The 20,411-nt window shown below is 45.9% G+C and overlaps 2 protein-coding genes and 1 long non-coding RNA gene across 11 annotated transcripts; 1 reads left to right on the top strand and 2 right to left on the bottom strand.

Moving 5' to 3' along the window:
* The first annotated feature begins 660 nt into the window (after window positions 1-660).
* On the top strand, window positions 661-7,568 carry LOC125509291 (uncharacterized). 8 transcript variants are annotated; one of them, XM_087526206.1, is made up of 13 exons: window positions 661-1,116; window positions 1,539-2,279; window positions 3,339-3,405; window positions 3,476-3,565; window positions 3,660-3,728; window positions 3,796-3,897; window positions 4,011-4,100; window positions 4,341-4,475; window positions 4,565-4,747; window positions 5,245-5,817; window positions 5,894-6,322; window positions 6,397-6,489; window positions 6,559-7,568. In XM_087526206.1, the coding sequence occupies exons 3-13, from the start codon at window positions 3,348-3,350 to the stop codon at window positions 7,515-7,517; spliced, it is 2,781 nt and encodes a 926-aa protein (XP_087382332.1). In that variant the 5' UTR covers window positions 661-1,116; window positions 1,539-2,279; window positions 3,339-3,347; the 3' UTR covers window positions 7,518-7,568. The 8 variants fall into 8 exon arrangements, with proteins under 8 accessions (XP_087382332.1, XP_087382336.1, XP_087382333.1 ...); XM_087526210.1 differs by having other exon boundaries at window positions 662-1,116; window positions 1,543-2,279; window positions 5,933-6,322; XM_087526207.1 differs by having other exon boundaries at window positions 662-1,116; window positions 1,543-2,279; window positions 3,342-3,405.
* Window positions 2,741-14,514, bottom strand: LOC147971635 (uncharacterized). Of its 2 annotated transcripts, none has more exons than XR_015604774.1 (7): window positions 14,055-14,514; window positions 12,958-13,014; window positions 12,662-12,798; window positions 12,122-12,195; window positions 5,902-5,961; window positions 2,988-3,052; window positions 2,741-2,879 (listed from the first exon to the last, which is right to left on the bottom strand). It is a non-coding gene; the product is annotated as an uncharacterized LOC147971635 (long non-coding RNA). The 2 variants fall into 2 exon arrangements; XR_015604773.1 differs by having other exon boundaries at window positions 12,662-12,849.
* A 3,016-nt stretch (window positions 14,515-17,530) lies between these two features.
* LOC125556087 (uncharacterized) lies at window positions 17,531-18,131 on the bottom strand. The gene has a single exon (XM_048718886.2). It carries the CDS (start codon window positions 18,033-18,035, stop codon window positions 17,757-17,759), a length of 279 nt encoding a protein of 92 aa, XP_048574843.1. The 5' UTR covers window positions 18,036-18,131; the 3' UTR covers window positions 17,531-17,756.
* Between the last annotated feature and the right edge of the window lie 2,280 nt (window positions 18,132-20,411).

The following is a 20,411-nucleotide window of genomic DNA, read 5'->3' on the forward strand; positions in this document are numbered from 1 at the left end:
GAGTCCGCGGCGGAGACGCCGCTCGGCCGGCGCACTCGCAGCGCCGACATCGTCATCAACGAGGGCGGCCGGCGCGCCTCCCCCTCGTCGGCTCCTCCGCGCTTCGTCAAGCCAAAGACGGAGCCGGGGCTGGCGTCGGTGAAGGCGGAGCCGGGGCTGGCGCCGGTGAAGGCGGAGTTCGAGGACGACGACGCGGCCCTAGAATGGGCGCGCCAGGACTCCATTGCGATGGAGAAGGCGCGCCGGGAGAAGGAGAAGGAGCGCCAGTGCGCCGCCCTACGCCGCTTCGAGGAGCGCCGACGCGGCCGCGATGAAGGCGGGGTCGTCGTCTTATGCGACAGCGACGACGACGACGACGCGTCGCCGCCAGTCCGCCATGGCGACGCCGGGCAGGGGTCCAGCAGGGGCGCCCGCGTCAAGGAGGAGAAGGCCGACGACGACGATGGCGGCGACGGCGGCGACGACTTCAGCCCCTTTCTTTTTTTAGATTAGGTTAATGTAATGAAAATGCGCGAATTTCACCGAAATTTGTCATGTTTGACCGAAATTTAATTAGTTTTTATCATAACTTCGCCGAACGGTCCTTTTTTTAATACGCGCCTGGGGGCGGCCCTGGGGACCGACGGCTGGGGACCGACTCGCCCCCAGGGCCATTTTTTGCGCCGGCTCACCCTCAGGCGGCGCTTTTTGACGCCCCCTGGGAGGCCAACGGCGGGAGATGCCCTTATCCACAACACATCGCCCGCTCCGCCCCCATCTTCCTCCTCTGCTGCCTGACCACCCATCGTCGCTCCTCCTCCTCTCCTCTTGTCCATCCACCTTACGACCCAAGTGTTGCTCTCCTGTTCTTGGCCGCGGACCCTAGCTGACAGCGTCGGCGTGCTTTGTGGCTATGGTTAGGGCGGTGGTGGCCTGCTCGTCGGCGCACTGGGGCCGGGGCGGCCTTGCAGTGGTGGTGGAGCACCTCCTCCCGGAGGGTGTCTGGGGGCAACCGGGGTTGCGAGCTGGCTCGGTTGCGCCAGATCTGGGTGGCCGACCAGCACGCGCGGGGGGCGGTCTGGTGGTGCTGCTCGTTTGCCAGTGGCCACGGACGTGGGAGTGCCGAAGCTGCCTCCGGTGAGAGCCCTCAGGCCCCGGTTTTCTCTTCCATGAGCTGGTCTCTGTACCACTAATCAACATGGGCATCAATTTTCTCCGTATCTTCAGTTCGGCTCTCTCTCTCTCTCTCCTTCTTTAGGATTATTGGCTCAAATGGCAATTAAGCTAAGACCTTTATTTGTATTAGGCTTGGCACCGATGGTGCTTTTCTTTGGATTCATGCGCCTCGCCTCTTTGCTCATTTTCAATTGGTGACGCATATAATTAATGCGGCAGACAGCTTTCTTTATTTCTCTAGGGTAAACATGAACATCTCATCCGCTTTTGGTTGGCTTGTTGATCTTGTAATGCATGAACGTATATAAATTGGTTTGGATTTGATTTGATGTAATAGAGCAGGGTGGGACTATTAATTGGAATCTGAAATTTTAGTTCATAAGGCAGGGACAACTCGTGAGGAGCTCGTGCGCGCTGGTGAGTAGAGGAGCTGAAGCGGAACGGTGACGCGCAGCGGATTGAGCGTCACGTGGGTCACGAGCCTCGCGGCTGGGATCCGGAGGCGAGGGAGAGAAAGTCCTCATGTTGTTCATGTTTTTTTATAATCTGGGATGAAACGTTTTCTCATTTTAAAAAAGGAGTGCGGGTTGAATTAACTAAAACACAAGGGCTTTTCTACAAAACTGTCACAGCAACGTACGACCAGAAGCACTCAGCAGGTTAGTATTAAAAAAATAGGGAATCTCTACTGCGGTTTAGTATTAAAAATAGGAAATCTCTACTTCTAATGGACGAGTTGATTGAATAGTCCCCCACTTTCGTCTGGTTTTTTTCAACTGGTTTTTTTTGTCCGGTTTTTTCCATCAAATTACCCCCACCCCACGCCCAGCCACCGAACCGCGCCCACCGAACCCCACCCACGCACATAGCCAAAGAAACAGCGCCCTGCCGCCGATCAGGATCGCCCTGACGCCGATCCCCATACCCCATACCCCGCCGCCGATCCCCATACCACACTGCCAATCAGATCTGCGCAGCCATCGTGCGATCTGCGCACTCCACAGCGCCGCCGCCGCGGAACGACTCGGCAGGGCCGCCGCCACGTTTCTGGATCGCTGGCAGTTTCTGGATCGTGCGCCGCCGCGGAACGTGCGATCGGCGACGCTGTACGGTTTCAACCCCATGTATGAACACACAGGTTTTCTTTGTTTGTTATGTCTACGTGTACAGATCAGGGCGATCCTGATGGACTCGTGTTCAAACTAAATCAAGCCATGCCAGACTTCATTTTCCACCCGCGCTCAAACCCCTCTGTAACTAATACAAGACCTTTTAGGTCAATACTTCCGTGACCTAAAACGCCTCATATTAGTGTACAAAGGATCGCCCTCAATTTAGATAACATGAAAAATACTTTTAGTACTGAATTGGTTATCCTTCCTAACGAAAATATTAACAGTCACTGAAACAGTACAACATAGTTGCATCAATCAATACCTTGCTGCCTGAATCACTTGTTTCTGTAAAAATTACACCACAACTTCATGTGCCCACGATATTTGAGGTTCAGAGCAGTCCTTGAGAATAGTTTGCGAATCAATTACGGAGAAGGATTCCAGTGTGATTTTCACTGGATTTTGACTGGATTCCAAAGTGATTTGGAATTTGGGATTAATACATGCCCGCGACAGCGCATTAGTAATGAAACAATTCTCTGAAAGAATCAGTCCCCCCAGAACTTGTGAAGTTTCATTATGTTCCTCCAAACAACCTTGATGGACATCCTTGTGAGAATAGCACAACCGCATATGAATCAATTAACACAGCAATGGGAAGATAAAGAATTATTCTGAATAGCAAAGAATAGGTAAGTTCACATGAAAATAGGTCACCTTTCTAAATTCCAAACCTGTACAATAGCAAGCTGCGCTTGTGATCTTCGACGGCCTTCATCTGCCTGCAGTCAGATGAACAGGACATCTTAGCATCTTGAATTCTTAACATGTATCCAGCAGAGTCAGTTCACAAAAAAATGCAAAGTAGCAAAGTCTGTTCGACATGTCTTTCTATTTTCATATATATAGCAAGACTCATAAATCTGTAACAACCTGCCCTTATGGACTGAATTTCTGTACAATGGGAACGGGCCTTTAGTACTGTTGGTATTTCACGTGATCTGCTTGCAGGGTCAGTTTACAAGTTTTTGCGTGATACCTGAGTCTGTTGGACATGTCTTTTTTTAGTAGTTACATATGGGGACTCCACACAGCAAGCCAGCGGAACAGACGACTTCATCACATGTACCTCCAGGTATATGTTCACCTATAAATTGTGCTACACAAGTCAAACATATATATGTTCAACTATATATGTGTTCCAGGCCCGATGGAGGGGACAAGTGTTGACGACTCTAACGAAGGGATTATACCCGTAGCCGATGATGTTGACAAAATTTACCCACGTACTCCAGGTATAAGGTTTATTTTTATCCTTTTTAGTTGAAAAATCATACCTAACAGACTTGGGCACAACCGATTCTAATGTATCAACATCTTTACTTCTAGGAGTCCATATTACTCCCTCCGAACGGATGATACTTGAGACCGATGGTGATAGCACATATGATACTCCAGGTATATATCTACCTCCTTGCATATGTTCAGCTACATATTTTGTTATACATGTCAAACACCATCACAGGAGATGTTGCAGGCCCGATGGAGGGGCCAAATGGTGACGACTCTAATGAAGGGGTTATACCTGGATCCGACGATGTTCACAAGAATTACCCAAGTAGTCCAGGTATTAAGGCTGTGCATATATACTGAGATTGCTTTTATGCTTTTTATGTGATAAATCATACATAACAGACTTGGGCAGAACCGATTCTAAAAGATCAAGCGTGTGACTTGTAGGAGTCCATATTACTCACTCGGACAGGATGATACTTGAACAAGCCGATTGTGAAAGGACATATGATCATCAACCTTCCCATCTGATTTCGGGTAAGTATTATGTTGCCGAAAGGTTAAGACCATGTGCCTACAACTTTGCCTTGTTTCGGTCCAATATATTGTTATGTTAACATGATGCAGACAACCCTCCAGTCTCATTCCTATATAATGTAGATTCGTTCCCAGCTCTCAGTTATCTGACAAAATAACTAGCTAGCATGCAACGTGACAATTGGTAAGAGAGGCCGCATAATGTTCCACGCCATCCTCACAGTGATATCACTAATGCAGATCAACCATCCTCTGTGGACCTTGACGAAAAAAGAGAGTTGATAAAAGCTCGGAGGCGAGCTGCTTATAGAAAGAAAAAAGAGGAGGCTACCGTCAAGCAACAAGATGAAAATCTGTCTGCCCTTACGATATCAGGTAAGAATGCTTTATGGGAAGGCACTGTGATGATATTATATATACTCCCTCCATTCCACAATATAATGTTAATATCATTTCACATGCAGATATGCTGAATGTGGGTTGGTTACCTCTCGGTGATATCACTAATGTGTGTCAACCAACCACGGTGGACCTTGACGATAAAAAAGAGCAACTAAAGTCTCGGAGAAGAGCTGCTTATCGAAAGAAAAAAGAGGAGGCAGCCAGCAAGCAAAAAGATGAAAATCTGACTGCCCTTACGATATCAGGTACGGATGTTTATGTTTCAGCAATATGATGACCGTATGTATACTTTCTTAGTGAATAATGTAGGCGACATATGTTTCCTCACCCCAACCCCACGAATAATTGACCAAGAATAGAGAATAAATATAATTGACCAATAGTTGACCACTGTGTTAACATACAATTCCTGATCATTTAGGTTCAATTCGATATATGGCAGACATACGACTTTTGAGTACATACAGACTTTATGTATGGACACGGAGGGATTCTATAAAAAAATAAACCCTAGATAAATAAGTAGCTTTAACCAGCCCTGTTACCTCTCGGTGAACAATGAAGACCCTAAACCCTCCGGGCAGATATGCAAAATGTTCCCCTGTTACCTCTCGATGATACCAACCCAACTACATCCAGCTATACATCATTGTTTAACCTGACCGTGCAGATATATAAAGTAAGCGTTTGTGTAGTACACGAAATCTTCTTGAACAATGAAGACCCTAAACCCTCCGTGCAGATATGCAAAATGTGACCCTGCTACCTCTCGGTGATATCACTAATGGGTGTCAGTCATTCTCGGTGGACCTTGATGAGAAAAAAGAGCAAATAAAGGCTCGGAGGAGAGCTGCTTATCGAAAGAAAAAAGAGGAGGCAGCCAGCAAGCAACTAGATGAAAAACAGCCTGATAAAGAACACAAGGGTGACTTAACAGACGAGCAAATTAAGCAGAGAAACGCGCGGAGGCGAGCAAGTTATCGGAAAAAAGTGGGTGACGGAACGATCGATCTTCAAGAAAAAAATCAGAAGTTGCAAGAATGGCGCGTGCAACACCCTAAAACCATGACTGAGGATGAAAGGGGGGAGTCAAGTGCAAAGAGAAAGGCAAAGTATGCTGCAAAGAAAAACACGCCGTGTGCTGAATCGATCGCAATGCCACGTCCAGATCTAACTAGCACATTGTCCAACCCTCACACACATTGTCCGACTCTCACACTTTCAGCCCTCACGCAACAATTCGATAGTGAACAAATAGATCATGCTCCTACGGTCAATGCGGCCCCCACATACATTCGCAACACCGAAACCGATGGTACATATCCTATCAACCATCATCTTTCATCATGTAATCATTCATGAGATATAAATAATGATGTATAGTGTTGTAGGTGCATACCTAAGCAGAACCTTCGGTAATGGTGCTGTAGATGGCGACCTCATCGAAATCAATGTGCACCTACAAAATGCCGACCAGCAAACCAGTGATTCAGTAACAATAGCGGATAATGGAGTGGACGAGCAGAGTCATGAGTCCAAAGCAGCGCCTGGGAGGAGAGAGCGAGCTTGCAAGGGTGGTATGGTGGCAAAGAAGCGTCAACAGAAAATTGGCAAGCAAAAAAAATGTACGCATGTACCGCATGGTGAGAGGAATGTTCTACGCGATCGGCGTAATGAAAGGTTTGCAGGTAGGGTGATGACCCCAACCGTCAGGTCCATCTCCATACCTAAAATGAGCTCAACTGGACAACCTACCGTAGTGGAAGCACACGGTACCTCGACCTCATCTAGCACGTCGGAGTACACGATCAGAAGTGAAGGTAACACTCCCATCCTTACTCTCCTTGTGTCCCTTGAGACTGAACCCTCATTTATTGGTTTCGCACCTGAGCAGACGACATGGACGCTTACCTTAGTCGTCTCATGAATGATAATGTCAACCCTGATAGCCTCTTTGACGATGAGTATTACATGTTTGCTTGTGAAGGTATGTACACCCACTTGAGCAACATCCACCCGTTTGAAATATCACACTAATTATAAACATTGTTTGCAGGCTCAGATGCTGATGACATGGAGCACGACGAATTGGAAGACTCAAGTCACAGTACCTATGTCGACCATGATCCATTGGACTATGTCTACTCAAACCTCCCAGACCACACACACATCCTGAAGCACGCCGCAAATTGCGATCACTGCAAGGCCAAGAAGTTTGTGTCTGAGGCCCTGGGATTCTGCTGTCGCAGTGGGCAGATCCAGCTGAAGCAACCGGAGCCCATCCCGGAGCTAATGAGGCTTTGGTCTAGCATGGATGCGGACTCAAGGCATTTTCCGGAGAACATACGGTTCTTCAACGGCCACTTCTCCTTCACAACCCTTGGCGTCAGCCTTGATGAAAGCTACACAAACATGAAGTCTGGGGTGTACACGTTTCGGGCGCACAGCACCATCTACCACAACGTTCATTCCTTCGGGCCAACATCACGTCCAGAACATCTACAGTTGTACTTCTACGACGACGACCCAGGCCTAACCCATCGCAAGGCTGCCACCGAGCAATTAGACCAAGATGTCGTCAGAAAGTTAGTGGACATACTCAGGGAAAACCCGTACTCCCAGCAGTTTAGGAGTTTGGGTGCGCACAGGGACAACCTCGACGATTACAGGATAGACCTCAACATTGACCAGAGACTAGACCAACGGAAGTATAATAGACCTTTGTCATCTGAGGTCGCTGCAATTTGGGTGGAGGGCACTGACCTAGCAAAGAGGTTCGATCGTAGGATTACACTTTGCGGGAATGACAACCAGAGGCACAGTATACATGTGACGGCTGGCTCGTATGACCCTCTCTCTTACCCACTCTTCTACCCAAGGGGGGAGCTCGGTTGGCACCCGAAACTTCCTAAACGTGATGTCCCTTGGCCGGTTGTGCAACAACCAAGAGGTAGAGGTGATGATGATGATGATGAGGAGGATGCAGGTAAGCCTTATGCGTATTCTGTCGTTTAGATGAATTGTATACTTCTCATATGAATCCTAATGTTTGCGTTACTCATCCATGTGCAGAGGGGAATAGCAGGTTATGCGTCTCGGTGCGAGACTACTACTGTTACATGCTCCAGACACGACCTGGGATATTCAATCCCATACTCTGTGGAGCACGATTGCTCCAGCAATGGGGGGTGGACATGTACATCAAGATTGAGAGTTGTAGGTTGAAATGGTACAGGAAGAACCAGACAAAGATCCGTGCCGACTTGTATAAAGGAGTTGTTGATGCAATTACATCCGGGGAGACCCGGGCAAGCGCTGTTGGAGTAAGGATAGTGCTACCTGGAACGTACCCAGGTGGCGACCGCGACATGAAGCGGAGGCATATGGATGCCATGGCAATTGTCCATACCTACGGGAAGCCTGACATCTTCTTGACCATGACCTGCAACCCTAACTGGGAAGAGATAACGAATGAGTTGTTTCCTGGTCAGACAGCGCAAGACCGACCTGATCTTGTGGCTCGTGTGTTCCATGGCAAGCTAGAGGCTATGAAAGAGATGTTGTTCAAGAAGCATATCCTGGGTGTTGTTGTTGCACATGTATACGTAGTCGAGTCCCAAAAGAGGGGCCTCCCCCACGCACACTTTTTGTTGATCATGGATTCTGCCTATAAGCTTGTCGTTCTGGAGCAGTACGACCGACTCATTTCTGCCAAGCTCCCAGACAAGCAAAAGTATCTTGAACTCCATGCCTTGGTGGTGAAACATATGATGCATGGACCATGCGGTGCTCTCAACCCCAAAAATGTTTGCATGCAACAGAACGAGTGCAAGTGCAGATACCCGCGGCCGTTCAATGAAAACACGGCACTGGACAAGGACTCATACCCTGTTTATCATCGTCGAGATAATGGTCGGCAGGCTAAGGTCCGGGGTAAAATGTTGGACAACAGATGGGTTGTGCCGTATAACCCTTACCTTCTGCGGATGTTCAATTGCCACATCAACGTTGAGGTTTGCTCCAGCATAAAGGCCGTCAAATACCTTTACAAGTACATATACAACGGCCATGATAGGGCTTCTTTCAGCATCGAACAGCCCGACGCTGATGGTAACATTGATGAGATCAAAAGATACGTAGATGCAAGGTGGGTTACTCCTCCAGAGGCGATGTGGAGGATATTTGGCTTCCCCTTGTGTGCCAATGACCCGCCTGTCCTATAGTTGCCTCTTCATCTCCCGAATATGCACAGGGTGGCATTCAATGAGCAAGCTCACTTGACCGAGTAGTCGCCTCTGAGAAAGCTTCCAAATCCATGTTGACAGAGTATTTCAAAGCTAACCAAAACCACCCGTGGGCTAGGAATATATTGTACAAGGATTTTCCTGGAAGGTTCACATGGCAGAAGGGTAAGAAGTATTGGAAAGAGCGGGTGGAGCGTTATCAGATAGGTCGAATTGTGTCTGCCAATCCTGCCGAGGGGGAGCGATACTATCTACGTGTGCTGCTAAACCATGTTGCTGGCAAGACATCCTATGAGGACCTGCTCACCGTGGACGGTAGGCTATGCGGGAGCTTTAGAGAGGCTGCCGAAAGGTTGGGACTCATCGAGGCAGATAACACGCTCGACGACTGTCTTACCGAGGCAGAGCAGTGGGCGATGCCATGTTCGCTCAGGAGGCTCTTCGCAACAATTTTGGTGCACTGTGAGCCAGGCGACATGCGTGGTTTATGGGATAGGCACTTCGAGCCTATGTCTGATGACTATCGGCGATCACACACGTGCCTGATTGAGGTGGAACATATGGTGTTGCTTGACATTAGGGGTATGTTGCAGTCCATGGGCAAAGACATAGCTGATTTCGCTCTTCCATGCATTGACGATGCGTTCGACCCAACCGAGGGCGAGGCCAGAGAAGTGATCGAGGAATCCAACATCGATTTTGACATCAACGACACTAAATTGGCTTCGTCGCTAAACTTGGAGCAGAGGGCTGCATACGACAAGATACTAGCTTCTGTTGAACGCGGTGATGGGGGTGTGTTCTTTGTTGATGGACCGGGAGGTACAGGGAAGACCTTCCTGTACAGGGCACTGCTCGCCAAGGTTCGAAGCGAGGGAAACATCGCTATCGCTACCGCGACGTCAGGCGTCGCCGCTTCTATCATGCCTGGAGGCAGGACTGCCCACTCGAGGTTCAAGATCCCATTGAGCTGCGATGATGGCGCCTCATGCACCTTCACGAAATAGAGTGGTACCGCCAGGCTACTGAGGATGGCCTCATTGATACTATGGGACGAGGCCACCATGACTAAGCGACAGGTGGTCGAGGCACTGGACAACAGCATGCGCGACATCATGGGAAGACGAGACCAACCCTTTGGAGGAAAAACTGTTGTGTTTGGCGGGGACTTTAGGCAGGTGCTTCCGGTCGTCAGGAGGGGGTCCCGGGGTCAGATAATCGATGCAACCCTTCGAAGTTCACACCTCTGGAAGGGTATGCGCCAGCTAAGGCTCGTCACCAACATGAGGGCTCATAATGACACCTGGTTTGCGGATTACTTGCTAAGGGTAGGCAATGGCACCGAGGAAGTTGACGATCAAGGAAACATACGACTCCCTGAAGATATTTGTGTGTCGTCTACAGGCGAGGGTGACGACCTGGAGAAGCTGATTGACCATGTGTTTCTGAGACTAGATGACAACATGTCCGATCCGAATTACATGACTTCACGCGCAATACTCTCCACCACGAACGACAACGTCGACAAGATAAACATACGCATGGTAGAGCATTTTCGGGGAGAAGAAGTAATCTACCATAGCTTTGACAGTGCAGAAGACGACCCGTATGGCTACTACGCTCCCGAGTTCCTAAATGGATTGACTCCCAACGGTCTGCCTCCGCATGCACTCAAACTGAAGCTCAACTGCCCCGTCATACTTCTGAGGAACATTGATCCGGCTAATGGTCTGTGTAACGGGACGAGGCTTGTGGTGCGAGGTTTCGAGAGGAACGCCATCGATGCAGAAATCGTGATCGGACAACACACAGGTAGGAGGGTATTCCTTCCTCGAATACCCCTATGCCCGTCTGACAATGACATGTTTCCATTCAAGTTCAAGAGGAAGCAATTTCCTGTAAGGCTTAGCTTTGCTATGACGATTAACAAGGCTCAAGGCCAGACGATTCCGATTGTTGGCGTGTACCTACCTAATCCTGTGTTCTCTCATGGTCAACTCTATGTCGCACTGTCTCGAGCCACCGCAAAGAGAAACATAAAGATCCTCATTGAGAAGGAGAAGGAGAAGGAGAATGCCAAGAAGCAAAGCGGTAAACCTAAGAAGCGAAAAAGACCTGCCTTGTCCTTACAAACCTCGATGAAGAACATCGTCTATAAGGAAGTCCTTACAGGCTGAAGTCCGCTCTTAAGAAGCTGGCGGGTTTTGAATAAGATAAATGATTTACTCTTTTGCTACAGACAATTTGGTGCTCTTCCGTGTTCTTGTACAAATATTTATCTTTCGATGTTAGCTACTGAACTTTATTATGTTTATTCAACAAGTCAAATATTAATAATATTGCCTCGGATTTGTGACTTTGTAAGTTGCCAATTTTTCCTGTATGTGACATTATTTCTCCTTTTGCCGGATTGCTTATGTATATTATTCTTTTTTTGTTTTGTAATCAATCATTTACTACATCTAAACTAGGCTTTGTTTTCCTACATAAGTATTGCACACTGCCTGGGTCACTCCGTTGTTGTAAAATTCACTGGAGTGTTCTACATTAGAGAAATATTTATGATGCGGCCCCAAAGCAGGCACAGTCAATGTTATTTTTTTTGTCCTGTATAGTCTCTTATTTGCCCCTTATTTGAATTTTATAATCCTGGCTTTTCAATACATATCTAAACAGACATGATGTGTTTCTAACTACTTAGTTGCAGGTTTGGCACAAGTAAACGGATGGATGCATGTTGACATCTTCATGATCTCACAAATATTTCCAGTAGTATTATTTTCCTTTCATTGTGCCATATTCTGTCAGTTGCTTTTCCTATTGCGTGTATCTTGTAGATAAATAAGAGTGTTAATGAATTGTTGGAACCTGGACAGTACCACAATTTATAACCACCTATTATTCTGCCACGAAATGTACATTTTATAGCATATCAGGTGCGCTTCTTTCTGTTCGTGCCTTCAAAATATCAAACCAGAGGACATCTACTAATATATTTTTGTAGCCCTGTTGCTTCCGATGGTACATGAGCATCACTGTGGTTCATCTACTAATATATTTTTGTAGCTCTGTTTGCATGTGAACATTGTATACATGGCATGTACTATGAAAGAACAGTATGTACATGTCGGTATATTTTTTTCTATGTCACAGACATCTGATCCTATCGTTCTCCCTATATGTCGTCCAAAAACACATCTATATGAACCTATATGTCGTAAAAGTGCATATGTACTTCTCAGTTCTTATAGAGAACGAAAACTGGGTGGCACGCATTATCAGAGTTGTGTATAATCATTTAGGGAAATGTCAAAAAGTAAAAATCCCGTGAATTGGGAATAGAGAAATTCAAGTAGGTAGGAAGTAATGACATACCAAATGATAAAGAATAGCATCATTGCAGCTACAAAATTGCAATCGTTTTCTCAAAGCTCTGAACTCAATTCACCCTGAAAAACATAGTCATCTGAAGTCAGACTGCATGATAGTCGGATGGGACAAAATCAAGAGACTGTCTAAAACCTTCCATAGGGGACATACAAATATTTTGCGGTATATAGGTTCCTACTGACAGTTCAAGAAATGCAGACATATAGCACTATTATGTTAAATAGGTCACCCTAAACCATGCTATAGATTAACCATGGTCATGAGCCCAAGCATAATGACTACCCGTACCAAGCAAAAAATAGGACCTTGGAGATATGTAATGTAAAGTCAAAAATAATAATTATCATGCTTTCCTTTTGTTCCCTGAATCGATATTTTTAGAAAGCAAAATGGAAATACAAGGCACACATCATTAAGAAAGAGATGGTCATATTCTAATATTAACTCCTGCTCATTGTGGACGGAAGGCTATGTGGTAGAGCCAGCAGCCGACCAAAGCACCTGTATTAGGAGGGGATTTGTTACCTCGATGTGTTGATAAGGCAATGGATTGGTCATGTCCCACAGGATCACGCAGCGGACGTAGTCATTGACACATTGGGGAATCGGCTCGGGCTGGCCACTTCGTGGAAATCGACGGCGCGGCAGCACACTATGCTCGGCTGGGGTAAAGAACATCATGCGGTGAAATCTAATTATCTGGATGACATGATCTAATTACACAAAATAAGATATCTTAATGGTTTTGTTAACTCAGATTATAAATCATAAAATTTATAAGAGGTAGCAAATTGTAAAAGAGACAAAGTTCGACAAATCACCTCTTTTCGTTCCATAAATCATGTGTTGTCCATATCATATAGCTTGGAGGATAATATCTGCCCATAGAAATGTCCGGAAAGAAGAAAAATGTTATTATCGACAAAATGAAATGTCGGAATGAAATATATTCAGAGCTCGAATGAAATCAGCAAAGTAAATAAACCCCTTTTCTTTAGATAATCAAAAAGGTCAGAGTAATGGACCACGCATGACAATAACCAGCATAGTTAACTTCTACTATTTCATCTATCCCCAACGTATATATAACAAAACAGTATAGAGAGGTCGGATAGGACTGATATATTAACTTCCACATCAAAGATCTGTGTCAACACACACATCCGATTGACCTTGTCCAAGGCCAAAAGAACAGTAAGAAAATTGGGGAATGACAAGATAACTGATTTGAACATGCAGGACATTGTTACGTTCCTCACACGCAGAGGAACAGACTAACAATCAAGCAGGCAAGTAAATAAATATGAGGTAACAATATTATGTTTTTCGTTCAGCAGCTGGTCTGATAAAATAATAGTTGAAGAGTTAAGGAGAATATATATCCACTTGAGTGGTTCCTTGGCAGACGAACTTTTTTCACGGGGGTTGGCAAGCAAACTTAATTGTAAATGTAGGCAGCAATAGTATACAGTACCAAAGATATGACAGTGTCGATGTAGTAGTTGCGACTGTATCTCATCTAACAACAATTCAAAGAGAGAAAACATGTATGTACGAGCTCACTAGGAAATCAAACCATTAGTCAACGTGGAGCACCATGAAAAGAGTAAACTTTAACTGAAGAATTGTTTGTTTTATTCTCACGTTGGTATTCTTCAGATCTGCATTAGGCCATTAGCTCTATCCACCTGCCATCATATTCTCTTACATTAAAGATTACCGAGGCAAATGTTAGACCACAATACATGGAGGACAGGTCGCTGGGGCAGGAAACTGGTTGTTGGGCGGGAGCATTTGGCTGCGGGCGACATGAATTCAGGGGACGGAGAGCGGAGACCAAGTGTGCAGCAGTGGGTACCCCGATCTACAGTGACCACGCATCCTAGGTCCTAACGATGGCGATGGGTGAATAGATTACCTCGAGGAGGAGAGCAAGCTCGGTACATGGCATTGGTGAGAGCAGAGGGAGGTCCATCCATGGCATGGCGACAGGGGCGCTGAGCGAGGAAGAAGTGCAGGATCCCCGCTCCTCTCCTGGCGCGCAAGCTCGTCCGTCGAGGTGGAAGAAGACCGCCCTTCGGCGACGGCGGTGGTGACCTTTGCGTGATGTTGGTCGCGGGTTGTGTGCGCATGTGGCCGCCACCTGGTCGCTCGATCTGCGCGGTCAGCGCCGTCGGATGAGTAGAGGGGAGGGGACGAGAGGGGGCAGCGGTGGGAGACGAGTTCGCTGGTTGTGGCGGCTGTGGGGGCGACAGCGGAGGGAGTGGAGTGGGTGACTCGGCCGAGATTAGGGATTTGCGTGTGCGGGAGTGGAGAGAGTGAGGGGAACGATAGAGCGAGGGGAAGGAGAAGGTGGGGGCTGTTTTTTCTTTTCTTTTTTTCTAGAAAGATATAGTGGGGCTGGTTGGGTCGTGCGGGATAGGATAGTGAGGGGAAGGAGAGAGTGGGCTATGCTGCTTTGGGCCTTGGATCCCAAAATTTGTTGTACGAACAAAAAATATTATTCTCAAAAAACAAATTAATTGAACATGGATTATAGAAATAAAGATTTTTTATAATTATTAGATATATTCAGAATATCACACAAAAAACACAATTTTGAGAGAAGAAACAGAATATACTCAGTTTATGTTGGATTGCTTGCATGTTTTTATCTTTCGTCGGACAATTTTCCTTATCATGTATAAATAAATTAAAATGATCCAAGAAATTTTGGATGACTGCCTATTTATATATAAAGCGAAAATTGGTTGTTTGCTCCTAGAGAATTGCAACATTTTTTCTGTGATTGCAGTATACCATATCCTAAATAGTAGAGATTTCGGATAATAATGATCAACATGTTATTTAGAGGAGAGCCTACAATTTATTAAAACTGGGATGCCCCTGACTTCACTACAAAGCACTCTGCATCTCACTCAGTTTAAATCGGGCACTGCTCATTTCTAACAAATGATCAGTGAATATATATTTTCCATACCATCATCATAAAAAAATTCTAACATTTGTTTCTATTACAGTACCTTTGTAGGTCATATAAAAAACTGGTGGAGTTGGATGTTGCTTTAAAACTGCCGACTGACATAGTTGTTCTTCTTTGTATGTATGTTGCACATGATGTAATACTCAAATGGTATATTTCTATACATGTTTAATTTTGCAGAGTATCAGAGAGATGGGGATGGATCTTGTCGACGTTCAAACACAACTCATTTACAAGGTTCCTGGGGCGACGTCATTGAAAGGGGAAAAAACTCACCAAGTTGTATATAACAAAACGATGTGCAAGCAATGACATCCCACAACAATCCGAAAATGAAACACAAGGTTTTTACTTTCACTGTGATTATCTTTCTTTCCTTTCATCATTCACTAATTTCTCTCATTTGTGTATCATGATGATAGACTATGTTTATACCCTACAGATATTACAGTCATCGAATCAGTCATGTTTGCCCCAAAAAAACAAGTTCGTGAATATTGAAGATGCCTTGTTATCAAATGACCACTTGAAATGCCTTATAAAAGATGATATGTTCTTGCATGGCGGTGTAAGACTAATCACAGACATTTTGTACTTACTAACATAAACCATTTGAAGTATAATATCTAACATAAATATATTCTAAATGTTGAATTATAGGTGATAAATGTTTACATATATTGTATGCTTGCTCACGACCATATACGAGACAAAGCGGGTCAAAAGATACATATTATTAACACGTTCGTATCTGGCCAGATAAAAGAAGACCGAGAAAATGACATAGACCCATCAAAATATTGTCACATCGTACAACATGTTAATACTTATATACAACAAGATGTGGTTAGTCTCACCTCATTATCCATGCAAAATACAAGCATTTATTTTGTTATCACTATATTCAAGATAATATGAATTTATGAAATTGCAAGAATGTGCCTAGCTATTTAGTTTTTTTTTCTTTATGCTTCGGTGGGACGTTAAAGAATTGGTTCGTCCGGTTTGCACAGTCAGTATTCTCGGTTATACATTTATGACCTTTATTAATGCAAGATATTCATGCTCATGGTGATTTCATCCTTGTGTAGGATGGGTATGAGTTGAGGAAGACATTTTTAGTAACTTGTTCAAATATCATGCGAGTGAAGCTAAAGACAATATCCGGCAAATGTGTGAGAATTTCTTAAACGCATCAAATAGATCTTAATTTGTAACACATTTTTACTTATATCGTCAAAATACCTTTTTGTAATCAATCTACCTTACAAGTGAAGTGGACTTAACTTATGTTTACATGTAAAACTTAACATGTATTATGTTTAATTGGCTCTAGCAAATATTTCAAAAGCCCGTGGCAACGCATGGGCATTCTACTAGTAGGGATAGGGATAGGGATAGAGATAGGGAAAGAAAAGATAAAGGCAAAGGCCGCGGTTGGTCCAACCACGGCGTTCGAGCCTATCGACCGTTCAAATTCTGTTTTGTGTCACAAGCCAAGGCCCATTGGATTCAGCCGTTCACCTTACAGCAAGGCCTCAATGGAAGCACGATGAAAGACCCGGCTGACCGCGGTCGATGGGTCGGACCATCCCCGCCGCTTCTCCCCTGGCCGTGACCGTGAGATTTGTGTCGCCGGTGACCGGCCGCAAGGAGCGGTTCCAGGTTCACCCAATACGTCACGCAATACACACCGCACGTTCGGTGGGACGTCGACAGTGGATGGGCCCGGCCGCCTCAATCTGGGGGGGTTTGTTGGATCGGACGCAGCCGTGCATCCTACTACTCTCTGCGAGGCTGCGACGGATCCGACCGACGAACGATGATGCAAAACCTAACTAATGGTGAATCGTCAGACGTCAGACGCCGTGCGAGTGCCTCCCTCGATTATTATCTTGGCCTTGGACGTGGACACGCCAGCCCGCTCGCTGCCGCGACGTGGAGGCGAGGCCGATGGATGCTTCTCCTGGCTGCGCGCCGTGTCAGCAACGCAGGTCGGTAAAAAGAAAAAGCTACTGTATTTTCTGTGAAAAATGGTTGGAAAAATCTATGGAAACTGCGTTGAATTATTGCTGCAGCGCCGCTGTCGGTTTTAGCGCTCCTCCTGCGTGTCAAAGCTACGCTCCGGCGTTCAGCCACGTGCACAGAACGGCCTAGCCTACCTGACAGATGCGGATCTCGTCTTCATTCTGAGAAGATACACATGCGGATGCGAACGCGACCTATACTACTTCCGAGTCAACGTTGGCTACCTCAGTCGATCTGTGCCTCCCGTCTCGTCCGCTGGCCGTTGCCTTGCCTGAGGCGCATCCTCGATTTGCCGGTGCTTTCTGCGGATTTTCGTGCCCAATCTCACCAAGAATCGATCAATTCTGAAGACGGTAGCAATGGAAGAACTTGGATGCAGTACGTAGAAGCACGATGTGAACTTCGGTATATTTACAACAGAAGAAGAAAAGTCGACTGAAACAGAGCATGTAAAGCAGCTACATCGATCGATCAACCATAAGCTCTGGTTCCATGCACGCAGAGAGCATGGACAGGCATCGATCGATCGTACTATGGCTCTCACATATATAGCTCGCTCGCTCTCCTATATCTATATGTCTACGCCGGCGGGCCGGCCAGGCGAGGTGACTAGGCCCAGTCGCCGACCGGTATGGCGCCCCCGGCGCGCCGCAGCGGCGACAGAGAGCGGGAGGCCGGCGGCGAGGCCTCCTGCCCGTGCCCGTGCCCGGCGGCCGGCCTCGTCTCCAGCAGCTGCAGCTTGAGGAGCTGCCTCCGGGTCTCCTCGTCCTCCCGCTTGATCCTCCGCACCTGGCTGTGGATGAGCAGCACCTCCCGCTGCTCCTGCTCCTCCTCCTCCTCCTCCAGCCTCCTCCCCTCCATCGAGACAGACGGAAGCGATCTCACCATGGCTGTGGATGAGCACGCACGCACGAGCTGAATTGTTAATCTGCTGCACCTGCACCGCACGTATTGGCTGCAGTCTCTTGGCGTGGCGACCGCGGTTTATATAGCGGTAGGTATGCGGGGGGTGGGAGAGGAGGTCAGCCAGGTGGTTGTCGGGTCTGGGTTTGCTTGCGGGTCGATTTTGGCGGGAGAGCGACGGCGGCGGGCCGGAGACGTGGGGTGGCTTCCGAGCGGAGCGCGTCGCCGTTTCAACTGTTTTGGAAAGGCACGCCACGGCGGCTCCTTTTCTTTCGACACATGGATTAATCGTGCGAGTGCGCGCCATTTTGCTTTCGTTTGCCAGCCTCCTTTCCTTTCTCCTGGGACAAAAAAAAAAAGAAAAGAAAAGAAAACGTGTGGAGTGGTCACTGACTCGGCGGACGGATATGGTGGTGGTGGCCCACTGTCAGTGATAAAAAGAAGAGGTTGATCACCTTTCCACGGCCACATTCTCTATCTACTAGTTGTTGGGGCGCCACCTGGTGACGCCTCTTGAGGCGTTATTGGGTGCACTAATCAAGCTTCCGTAGTTGTTAACGCGCTGACAGTGTAGACAAGCGACAATGGTTAAAGATATATCACAACTTTACCGATAGCTGCAAACAATAGCACTAATCAAACATTTTTTGGTATTTTTTAAACCACGTTCATACACCTCTTATCAAGAGACCAACACATTATTCATTGCCAAACCAGAAAGTGTCATTCATGTATATCAGGAAATAACATTAATAACTAAGATAGCACTCACATTAAGATCAGTCAACTGGTAACCTAAAAACTCAGGGTACGAATTTGGCGGTGGCCAAGCCACTTTCCTGAACACAAGAAAAGCAAACATACATTATCATGACATCAAGCTGATTTGTTAACTCCAGAATTAGACATACCTAGCAACAAGCAAGAGGAGCGCACCGTCAATTCATTTATGGCAGGTTGTGCATGTGAAGAACAATTTACCCAAACCTAAAAACCGAAGCATAAAACCTACGGTTAGTGAGATAAAGTGGAAATGGAAACAACATTTTTCAAAAGGGAAATCATCTCAATTTCTAATAAATCATTGTTATTCAGGAAATAGATATATACAATGTATATATACCTACTTGATAAATATTTGAGCAAATGCAATACACTCGATTTGTTGTGCTTTGAAATGGACTGGTATGCTCAGAAGAAACTTGGTATACAATTAGTAAAATTGCCGAGACCGGAGATAGATGCAGCAGAGTAAGACTTATAAAGGTGGGAGTAACAAACAGACATAGCTAATATCATGTAGTCACAAACAACTCCGTCCATTCCAAGATGACTTATGGTACGTAGAAATTACACATTGTTCAAACAGATACAAAATAATGCAAGCACAACATGAGGTGATGATTGCAGAACTTAACCAGGTTTACTCTGGGAATGAGGAGAGCAACACAGAGATCTCTTCTGAACAAGTGAATCTAACATGTCATACATTACACTAGATTATGTAATAACTCACACTACCAGATGGTAGTCTCTAACAAATTAAAATTGGTGCGCCATACCAAGAGGCCTTGTAGACAAAGCATATATATTGTTGAAAGCAAAGCATGGGGTAACATATTACTACTCAGCAGTCATCACACTCAGGCACATGATTGAGAAAATCAATAAACTGTGGGGTGGCTGATACCTTGATGAAGCCAATGTCCTTGGCGTTGCTGCGGAAGCAATCCCTGCAGCACACCCGTACTTCCGGATCAGGCCATGCGAGTTGCCGCAGACACGAGATACTCATTCATCAGATCCCATCCATGGAAATTTGACAGTATAAGAGAAGAACAATAATACAAAGTGGGGCAGGGGATCCAGAGGAGGGCGAGGGAGATGGGCATACCTGGCCATGGCAGATCCGACAGTGGCTGAAGGTGTCAGCCATAACACCAACGCATTACAATCATAATAGTAACCATTTCATTTGCAAGTCGATCCACCATCGTCATGTTGACAGTGTTGACGTGCTCGCACTCGTCGATCCATTCGTTGTATCTGCAGGAAAAAGAATTCAATCTTCGGTTCCAGGTCCGGATAAGCCTAACGTATTTGTAATAACTCTATAGAGTAAAGAGTTCTTTGTTGCATTCAACTTACATATCAATAGGCTCAGTCACCTCTATAGCACTGTATTTCCTTTAAACAATATTTTTATATAGGTTCAGTTTTGAACTTCTGATGATGCAAGTTTGTTTGAAGCAGTCCTAACTCAAGACTTGGACTTGAAAAAATAGGGAGCCACATAGCCTATGTTACAAACATGATGGTGTGATGTAATGGCAACCAAGCAAGCATATAACTGTACATGAT

The sequence above is a fragment of the Triticum urartu genome, chromosome 5A, assembly GCF_056163025.1.
Source record: "Triticum urartu cultivar PI428250 chromosome 5A, HENAU_Tu73, whole genome shotgun sequence".
Lineage (NCBI taxonomy): Eukaryota > Viridiplantae > Streptophyta > Magnoliopsida > Poales > Poaceae > Triticum > Triticum urartu.